A 10,558-nucleotide genomic window follows, 5' to 3' on the forward strand; every position below is an offset into this window, starting at 1 on the left:
CTTTCTCCCAGCGGGGCCTTCCCTTCCTGGAGGTTTTAAACCATGTGACTACACTGAACTCCAGCACTTTGAGACCTATTTTGGGCAATTCATAAACACAATAGGCTTAGCTGGTTTATGGAAATTTGCTCAGAGAAAAGGCTCAGGGCAGAGCCTAAGGCTGACTGTGAATGTATTAACAGCTAACACTTAAAATAGGCTAATGGCACCTTGAGAAAAACAAAGAGAAGCCCAGACTTGAGCCCATGATTCCCGCAAGGATAGCTTACGCCTGCACTGGCTTTCTCCGGAGCCAAGGCAGGGCTTTGGCTGTTACTCCTGCAAGGGGCAGGTTGGGTTCTAATAGGAATGTGTATTCACCAGGATTGAGTTCTTATCGGAATTTCGGTTTATAGAAATATCAGAAAGTTTAAGAATGGAGGTGTGACTGAGCACATACCCAACTTGGAATAGGATCTCTGATCTTGCTAAACAAGAGTGTCTGCCCAGTGAAGTATTCAAGGGTGAAGTCTCTTTCTTAATAGCCCTTTCTATCTCTGGTCTATGAAGGAATATTCATTATTTGTGAGCTTAGTACCTATGATCGCTCAGAGAATTTTTAAAGAAACCCAAAACCCTGCCACTTGGGATTTTTAATGAAGCATACAAGGGAAATAATTACAGTAATTTTTACTTCCAGTTACAATGCACTTAGGCACATTTATTTCTACGAGAGTTTCCTTTAGTAGGGTAGTCTGTTTTCCAAAGAAGAGCTGGTGAATTCTGCAAATGGTAGGGAGGATGCTTGTTGATTCTTGATTCATGATCTGCACTTAAATTTTGTACATTTGGTATATTTTAGATGGCAGGAAACCAGGGACAGGTCTAATAAACTGGCCCTAAAGTAGTTTTCTTATTGAAAGAAAATACTTCTACTCGCTCTGATTTTGTCGCCAAATTAATAAATGGTAGCTCATTGCAAACAGCTTTGTTAAGTTAATTAACCCTTTATGTGAAGCATTTCAGCTTCCAAAGTGATTGACTTACTGCTCTGTTCGTGTTCCAGCTTCAAAGAGACATGAGTTATATTTTGTGTGGAGGTAAAGTCAGTGGGGTCAATTCTTATCCTGTTTTTCCATTTTTCCACTGCCATAAAAAACTTTAGAAGGAAAGCAAACTGAGCTGGTTAGGAATTAAGCAATCACATTTTAATCAATAAATATGAACATCTGTATGTTAACCAGTTATTAAGCCAGAATAAAATAGTCAAGAATTCAAAAGGTAACCTTGAAAACAAAGTGCAAAAATCTTTGCCATAAACTTTTCCCCCATAGAGAATTAGAGGTAACAAAGAATTTACTCAGAATAAGGACTGGAATAATCTAAAAAGTTCCAGGTAGATTTCAAAGCTAAAAAAAGATTTTGCACATAGTGGGCAATACGGAGATTATCTGACAACTCAGTGAATAAATGATTGAAGGGAGGAGTCGCTGCACATCAGGGAATAGGATTACTTATATTCACATTATGGGCCATTCTGATATCCATTTCTTGTTCCTGTCCTGCCTCACTAGGCTTTGCTGTGCTCTGTATTTGCAGAAAATCACGTTTCCCAGGGCCCTTGTCATCTGGCTTCCAGGTAAGGTGCGGGAGGAAGACTAGAGGGCAGGAGAGATGAAGCCAGGGTATCTCTCCATATCTGACCCAGCTGGTCTTGCCCCACCTCAGGCAGGGGCTTTGTCTCTGCCATGGCTCCAATTTCCACAATCCCTCGGTGGTCCTGGCTCTCACCAGGCAGCCCCCACCACACTGCTGGCTCCTGTGGGTAGCTACCCCAGCTTCTGGATTAAGGAGACCACACCTTTTCATAGTCCTAGGTGGTCACAGATTCCTTTTATTTGGCTTCTCTTTTATCATCTTTGTAGGTCAATTTCCTCTATGAAATTACCTCTATTGAAATACCTAGAATGGTTTCTGTTTTCTATCAGACAGACATATTAGAATCATTAATATTTTTCCCCCTTTAACTTATCTGGGAAGTTCTGCATGAGAATCTGCCCTAAGCCGATGAGAAATCACTCAAATCGCACTCAATACCCATTTTCTGCAATACAGGTGAATACAGGCTGCTTTTTTCCAAGCACTGGAACCCTCCTGGCCAGGTAGACCCTGTCTGCCATGTCACCACCAATCATGATGGACACAGCCAAGAGTCTGCGGAGCTTGTTTCTGTTGTATGTACTAAGTAGGACAACAAGGAGAAAAATACAAACAGAAAGTTAGTCTGAAGAAGAAATTACAAAGCCATCAAATAGGTAACATTATTAAAAAAAAAAAAAAAGTCTCCAAAAACATAAGAACGTAAGACAGCACCAGAAAGTTTCTTTCCTGTTGAATCAATAAATGTTCCTGAATTAAAATCCTTTAGAATTTCTGGGTATTTCAAGAGCATCAAAAAAAAAAAAAAAAAAGACTCGTGAACAAATGATCCGTAGCTTTTCAGCTCGAACGCATCCCTGAAATGGTTATTTTTTCAGAAGTAGAGTTCCTTGGTAAGCATGGAGACCACACACGGGATCTGCTTCTTCTCGTGGAAGTGGGGGTCATCAGACTGGGACTCGAAGTGCCTGGCCACCCTGTTGTTCACCCTGGTGAGGATATGCAAGATCTCCAGGCTCTTGCCGTGTTCGTTCAGGGTGGAGCACAGGGCCTGCACAAACCAGGACCCGCTTCCTGGGTTCCTCCATGAGTAATAGCCTTCAACAAGACAGAAAGGAGAAGATCAGATCAGCTGAGTTGGCCGCTGCCCCACGGGCCACCAAGAAGGAGCTCTCGGTATATGGGGCCTTCACACCTGCTTTTCTGAAATTATCTTACTCTTCTTTGCATGCAAGTTCCCTGTGAGATTTAGGCTGTGTGAGCAGAGAGCAAACATCTTAGGTTTAGAAGGCTGCCTGAAGATGCCCAACACAGTGTCCTGCACGGATACATACCAAATACCTAAGTGTGTAGGAGACAAATGGGCACATGGAGCTTTCCAAAGGAAATGCTTGAGAAGAACTCTGGAACTCCCCACTGCCCTTTGGGGGGCGAGAGCTACTTTCTAATCAAGCCTCAAGAGAGGGATGTGCAGGAGAGAAGAGTCACAGAGATTCGAGGTTGCTGGCTTTGAAGCTGGAGGTAGGGGACCACAAGCCAGGGAATTCTAACATGCTGGAAAAGGCAAGGACGTGGATATCCCCCCTAGAGCCGCCAGAATATTCCTTCTGGAATTCTGGGTTGCCCTGCCAGCCCATTTGGAACTCTGGCCTCCAGAACCATAAGATAATACGCTTGTGGGTCTGAAGCCACTATGTTTCGGGGAATTATCCCTGCAGCAACAGGAAATGCATACAGCCTCAAGCCTGCATTCTGATGGTGGAATGGCATGGTCTGGTTCACAGGCAATGGATCTGGTACCTGGAACTGTAGAATAGGCGAAGAGAAAGTCGGCTTCAACGGGGATCTTATATCGAGGATTGGCATCTGTGTCATTGATCGGCCCCGAGTCGGCCTGGACCCCATCATCGAGCTCTGTCCCCCGGCAAGCCTACGTACCAAAGCAGAGATCACTCCATGGAGTTGGGAATAGGAACGTGTGAGCTTTTCACTGCTGCGTCCCGGTGCCCGGGGCTGCGCTCGGCATGCATTAGCGGCTCAATGAGAATTTGAAATATAAATACATAATGAATAAAGCTTGCGTCAAATTAGCAAGCAAAGCAAATGAAAATATCACAGTGTCTTAAACCCTCACAACGGCTGAGCTGATGCAAATACAGATGCCAAGCATGGAGGGATAGAAAAACAAAACCTAAATTTGCAAACCCCAACTGAAACAGCGCGTACATCTGTAAAGGTGATAGAACCCAAGTCACGCTGTCATCGCTCTGTCCTCTTTGTCCTTTTTCAATGGCACTGGCTTTGAAAAGGGATTACCTGAATGAAGAAGAGTTTGGGTTTCTCTAGAAGGCTTCTGCATCTGTCCCCCCTAAAATGGGCGGTCAAGTCCTTTATTGCTGTCACGCCATCTGTTCCATAAATTAAATTTTCTTCTCCGTGGCTTAGCAAGATGCAGGCGAAGCAAGCGGAATTTCTGTGGTCCTCTTCAGAGGCTGCAAGCAAGCGGTTCGAGGATGGAAAGGTTAAGGTGTAAGTCCTGTGGGACCTCCAGAGGGTGCTCCCTCCCAGCCTGGTAGTGGCCACTGACTGTCAGACAGGTGTGCAGAGGGAGGAGCACCTCTCTGGAGAGAAGGAAGACCAGTGCAGAGAAGTTAGAGACAGGGGATTCTAGAATTCTCACACGGTCTGAAACCTAGATGGGGTTGCCTCGTGGGGAGGTGTGCCCCTCGTGAGGAGGTGTGCCCCCCATGTGGGAGGGGTTCAGGCGGCTGCTAGGAGGCAGCGTCCGGGGGCACTGAATGGGCAAGGCCCTGCTGTTTGTTAGGCCTGCGACACCAGGCAAGTTACGTCACCATTTTGTGCCTTAGTTCCCGTATCTGCAAAGTCTGTTTAAAACATAAACATCTGCAATACAGGGAGATTATTTTTCTCTATCTGCCACCAGGGAAAGGTTGACACTTCAACTCCGTTCTGGACAGAAAGATACAGACTTGTTCCTTCCCTATGAATTAGCTTTCTGAAATGGAGACTGTTCTGTAGATACCAAACCTATCACTTGCTGTACTAGTTGCTGATTTCATCTTTTTAGGGAGAGGTGGAAGTTCTGAAAGGCCTCCGCCTAGGCCGGAGTAGCCCAGAGGAAGGAAAGGCTGCCCGGGCTGAAATCGCTGTGTCCCGCCAAGGCGCCCGCCCGAGACCGCTGGCGTGCTGGCCCATCCCGGAGCAGGGAGGAGGTGTGGGGAGGAGACGGGCACGCACCTTGCTTCAGCAGATCTTGCATCTTGGCACAAGAACAGTCATTATGGACGACCACATCAAAGCCCAGGTTTCTGAAGCACTTGAAAAGGGCCTCAGCATCTTTGTCCGTCCCATTTCGGACGCTCATACCTGTGGGAATGAAGGCCATGATGAGCAGTTCCTGGCTGAGTGCTGCCCGCTAGCCGCATCCGGTCGGGCCCTAAGTGTAGCCTTGCGGGCTCCGGTCTCAATGCTTCCAAGGTCAGAGTTGAAATGAGCAACTGAGATAAGAAGCAAACTCAAAGGAGAAGGTCATTCAGTCTGCCCACAGAAGGTGAGCCTCATCACGGCAACTCTCTGCTTCAGTCGAGACCAAAGAGCTCCCCTCGATTCGTAGCCCTTTGGTCCAAGTCCCACATCAGCGAATGCACGTGGTGGGACCTCAGACTCGAAGCTCCCGATGTCCCTCGTGCCTTCTTCCTGGGCACGTAAAGAGCACTGGGTGGGCGGCTGTCTGCCCCAGCAGATGGGCCTGGCCCTTCTCTAATCAAAGTCTGATACAAGCTGAAGATGACACAAGGGGACAGGAAAGGTCAGCCCAGGCCCACAGCACTGACCTGTCTTTTGGTCGAAGTTCTTGTTGTTTATTATGATGCATTTGCCCACCTTCTCAAAATTCATGTTATACTGATATGTAAGCACTCGGTCCTGGGCGGTCTTGATTGATTTCCCCGCGTCATTCTTCTTCTTCTTACTGGGGAAACAGAAAGCCAGTCAGGGGCTGTGGAAGATGTGTGGACAGGAATGGCCTCCTGATTCTACTGCTAGCATGGAAGGGGTGCCCAAGAAAGCTGTAATCTCTGTTAAGAAAAGGCCCGAGGTGGGCAGATGGCTCCGTTTAATTGTATTTAAAACAAACAGGATCTCCTGCCCTAAAACTAAAACTTCAATGAGATCCCCGGACACACCCACCAGCATGGCTATAGGGGGATACGGCACCTGCAAGGTGTCGCTCCTAGCTGCTGGGAATCTACTTTGTACTTCCATTGTGGAAAACTGGCAGAATATACCCAAACTGAATTTAAACGCATCCTATGACAGAGCAACTCCACTCCCGGTGATAGACCCCAGAGCAGAGCAAATGTGTTTGCAAAAGGGCCAGATCTATGCATGCGCACAGCAGTGCTGTTCAGCAGGAGCCCCAAGCAGCAAATAATCCAAATGTCCATTTACAGAGCAGTGAATAAACTGCTGAATATGCATATAAGGAGAAACTATATAACAATGAGAATGAACAAAGCATGACAACACAAACCCAATCTCACAACAATAGTATTAAATGAAAGAACCCCCATTCAGAACACAAATACCTGAGGTTAGAAGTAGTTACATTAAAAAGGGGGGAAAAGGAGCAGCAATTTATTTATTTTTTATTTTTTTTAAGTTTATTCATTTGAGATCCAGAGAGAGAGCATGAGCATGAGCAGGGGGAGCGGGAGGGAAAGGGAGAAGCAGGCTCCCCCCTGAGCCAGGAGCCCGACGCAGGGCTCGATCCCAGGACCCTGGGATCATGACCTGAGCCGAAGGCAGATGCTTAACCATCTGAGCCACACAGGGGCCCCAAGGAACAGCAATTTAAAAAAGGAAATAGTCCCCTTCCAATCTCCCAACACTGACCATCCAGGTATCAAAAGTCTGGCATGGAGGATGGAACATGCAGCATCATTGAGAGGACACAGAAAACAATGTCAAGTGTGAGTGGAAAGCAACCGTGCTGGTCATCCACAGGAATGGAAACTCCACGAGAGAAAAGATTGTTTTTTGATCTGTTCTGAAAAATTGCTGAAGTCCCAATACCTAGAACAATGCCTGGCATATACGTTGCTCCATAAATATTTTTTATAAACTACAGACCAATAACCCTTATGAATATAGATGCATTTTTTTTTAAAGATTTTATTTATTTATTTGACAGAGAGAGACAGAGTGAGAGAGGGAACACAAGCAGGGGGAGGGGAGAGGGAGAAGCAGGCTTCCCGCAGAGCAGGGAGCCCGATGCGGGGCTCGATCCCAGGACACTGGGATCATGACCTGAGCCGAAGGCAGATGCTTAACGACTGAGCCACCCAGGCGCCCCGCATTTTTTTTCTTTTTTTTTTTTGAGAGACAGCACATGAGCGTTTAGGGGCAGAGGAAGAAGGAGAGAATCCTTTTTTTTTTTTTTTAAGATTTTATTTATTTATTTGACAGAGAGAGCCAGAGAACACAAGCGGGGGGAACAGCAGGCAGAGGGAGAGGGAGAAGCAGGCTTCCCGCTGAGCAGGGAGCACGATGTAGGGCTCGATCCCAGGACCCCGGGATCATAACCTGAGCCGAAGGCAGACACTTAACCATCTGAGCCACCCAGGCGCCTATCATCTGATTTTTAAAAGAGAAATAGCCTCCACCTTCTCCAGACTCTTCCTCCCTACATTTTCCATCTGGTCTACAGGTGCGATGCCAGCTTTTCTCTATGCTTCTTTCCCCAAGGAGGCAGCACAAACGAGCACTGGGCTGGGACTCAGGCATCTGCCCGCGGGACCCTTCACAGAGCCCTGACCCCCTCTCCTGGAAAACAGAGCCTTCTGTGACCGTCACAGAATGACGTGGCCGATTTCGTGGGCAGTAAATACTCTTGTGGAGTCCTCTCCCTCTCCTGGGCCTCCAGAAAAGCTCAGTGGAGATGAATATCAACATAGCAAGCTTCTGTAGTGTTCAAGGACATGCTGTGCATGGGGGAAGTAGGATTTACTTTTGAATTTCCTGACAATGACCCATCCCGACGGTGTCCTCTGTGCATGTGGAAAATTATCTGCAGGTGGTCTTTCACATGCACACAAAATCTTCAATCCCTGCCTCCGAAAGAGATGGAAGTGGCTCTGTTATACGCATTTTATAGGTTATAATAACAACTAACATTGGTCAGGGCTTACGAGGGACCAGGACCTCGTTAAAATTCTCCCTGCATTTTCTCATTGCCTCTGGACAGGTCTTTAGCTAATGGAAGGCCACTCCAAGACCCTAATAAGACTTGTATTAAGTCTAACAGGCTGGAGGTCTTTAAGAGATAAAACTCTACTTCTACCTTCTGCAATATGAGTTATTCTGAAACAAACTGTACAACAGCAGCAACTGTGATATTTTAAAGCTGCCACTAGCCCATCCACAATGATGAGCAAAACAAAACTGGTGAGCATCTTTTATAAGAAAAACTGGCTTGGTTATAAGTTACATGAAAAAAAAAAAAGGACTCCACTTCTATTAAAATAGATTTAAGAAGTAAACTTTTTTTTTAAAGGAATTCAAAAGGGGAACAAAGATATACACCCTTTAAAGAAAATACTTTCCATGGTTACAAAAAGTACCTTAAAATTGAATATGAAATGTGATTCTTATTCCTGGCAAATATTTCAAAAGGGAGGGAATTCCCTTACCTAGCCTGTCGCTAACTTGAACTCTCATTTTCAAAATGATATAAAATATCTGCTTCCTCTTTCTGGATTTGAGTCAGTCAATATTTGTTTTTCCTTCTAACCAAAAGAGCTTTTTGCTAAACCCAGGTCTTCCCAGACCGCAGATGCGTATTAGAGAGTGGCCCATTCCATCCCACTGACTTCATCTTCCTAAGAGGCACCAGCCTTGGGAAAACTCCGTCTGTAGCTTAACTTTGGGTAAGTAACCCCTGTGATCAGGCTAAAGCATGTAACTGGAGAGACAAACAAAAGGAAGAAACGATTATCAAGATGCAGAAAGCACCAGGAAAAAAAAGAAGGAGACCCGAAGTCCACGACATAATAGATACGTTCTGCTAGAATCCAAGTCCAAGGGATCCGAGTCTGCCCCCTACTAGCTGTGAGGCTTCTGAGCACCCTGTCCTGGGGATTAGCACCCTTTCTGTTCCACTTTTCCTTCAAGACCCCACTGAGAGCAGTGCCTTCACTTCCACTTTGCTAATTCCGGCTGCAAGGCTGCCGTAGAGATAGTAGGAGAACCTCACATTTGGGAAGAGGAATGAGTTCCGAAAGGCAGAGCGTTTCAGGGTAGCTGCTAGCAGCTGCTTCTGCACACGGGGCAGGGGTCTTGCTTAAGTATTTCTCTTGTGCATGACACCTAATGCTATCTGCAAACGCTGGTAGACTGGCGAGTCTTCTTCCCTTTTCCCCTGCTGCTCTTCCAACCATCAACCTTTATTTTTTTTTTTAATATTTTATTTACTTGACAGAGAGAGACACAGCGAGAGAGGGAACACAAGCAGGGGGAGTGGGAGAGGGAGAAGCAGGCTCTCCGCGGAGCAGGGAGCCCGATGCGGAGCTCGATCCCAGGACCCTGGGACCATGACCTGAGCCGAAGGCAGACGCTTAACGACCGAGCCACCCAGGCGCCCCTCCAATCGTCAACCTTAATAGCATGCCTCAATGAAAAGACCTGGCTGGCAGGAATCTGTCCAGCTGGCCACTGGACAAGGTAGATTGGAAGGTAGATGCTTAACCGACAGAGCCACCCAGGCGCCCCTGCATGGGCCCTCTTGACTCTAACCTTCCACTGCTGAGCCCCATGCAGAGCAGAAGAGCCAGCTCGCCCTCTCCTTTCAACAGAACTGGAGGTCTGCAATCAGGACCTGCAGGACAGGTACAAAGATCCAGTTCCTGCTTCCTGGTTGAACCATGAAGGGGAGGGTCTTTAGTCCGAATAACATAGTACTGCAAGAAAGCATGCGGAAGTTTTTCTGTGTCCTGATGTGGGATGATTTCCAGTAAGTAGGTTAAGCATGAAAGAAAACAGAGGAGGCAGGACAATGAGAACAGTATACTACCCTTTGGGAAAAAATGAGGGGAAAATACCGTATCTTTATGTTTGCTTGTATTTGCATAAAGACTCTTGAAGGGTGACATAATGGATAAACCCATTAATTCCAGGGCTGGACTGCTGGTCTTTGAAACCTGGCCCCACCACATAGCTGAGTGATCACAGGCAAGTTACTTAACCTCTCTATGCTTTGCTTCCTCCTTTGTAAAAAGGACAAAATTACACCATCTGCTTCACAGCTTGTGAACAAGTTGATATTCACAAAGCATTTAGAACAGTGTGTGGCCTGCAGTGGATAGTACATAAATGTTATTACTAATGGTATTTGTTGCATATCATGATGAGTGGTCACCTGTGTGATAGGGGGTCAGAGGCAAGAACAGCAGGAAGGAGGAAGAATGTGACTATCTCTTTTTTAGTACATGTGAATAAGTTATTCAAAAGATTAAAATACAAATTATTTAGTAGTTAAAAATCACCTGCTACAAATGGATTTCATTATCTGGCCTATTTTGAAGATTACTGGAGCCATACTTTTTTGTGCTACTCATTGAAAGGGTTCCTGAGAGAGCCCATGATTCTGTGTTTCACTGTGATTTCACATGTGACTTGATTCCCTAGTCTTTTGAGCTTCTTCCTCCTCTTTGTGTCAATAACAACGGCATTAATAAATACAGTCATAGTAAGTACCATTTTGGAACACTCACTGCTTTGTACATATGACCCCATAAGGTCTTTACAACAACTGTCTAGAGCACTGGCCCCATCTCATAGGAAAAGATGACATTAGCTTGTCCGAGAACACAAAGCCAGACAGGGGTGAGAGCCCAGACCCACT

The 10,558-nt window shown here is 46.0% G+C and overlaps 1 protein-coding gene across 2 annotated transcripts in view; it reads right to left on the reverse strand.

Annotated features, from left to right (window-relative positions):
* Positions 1 to 1,160: 1,160 nt before the first annotated feature.
* CASP7 (caspase 7) overlaps positions 1,161 to 10,558 on the reverse strand; it is a 28,539-nt gene continuing 19,141 nt past the window's right edge. For both annotated transcript variants that reach the window (XM_006744475.3, XM_081823490.1), the window contains exons 3-7: positions 5,493 to 5,629; positions 4,897 to 5,025; positions 3,955 to 4,130; positions 3,439 to 3,568; positions 1,161 to 2,736 (exon numbers count right to left, since the gene is read on the reverse strand). In XM_006744475.3, coding sequence (XP_006744538.1) covers positions 2,513 to 2,736; positions 3,439 to 3,568; positions 3,955 to 4,130; positions 4,897 to 5,025; positions 5,493 to 5,629 — 796 coding nt within the window. In that variant the 3' untranslated portion in view covers positions 1,161 to 2,512. The remainder of the gene's footprint in view (positions 2,737 to 3,438; positions 3,569 to 3,954; positions 4,131 to 4,896; positions 5,026 to 5,492; positions 5,630 to 10,558) is intronic.

Source organism: Leptonychotes weddellii, chromosome 6 (genome assembly GCF_054177405.1).
Source record: "Leptonychotes weddellii isolate Sample4059 chromosome 6, ASM5417740v2, whole genome shotgun sequence".
Classification (NCBI taxonomy): domain Eukaryota; kingdom Metazoa; phylum Chordata; class Mammalia; order Carnivora; family Phocidae; genus Leptonychotes; species Leptonychotes weddellii.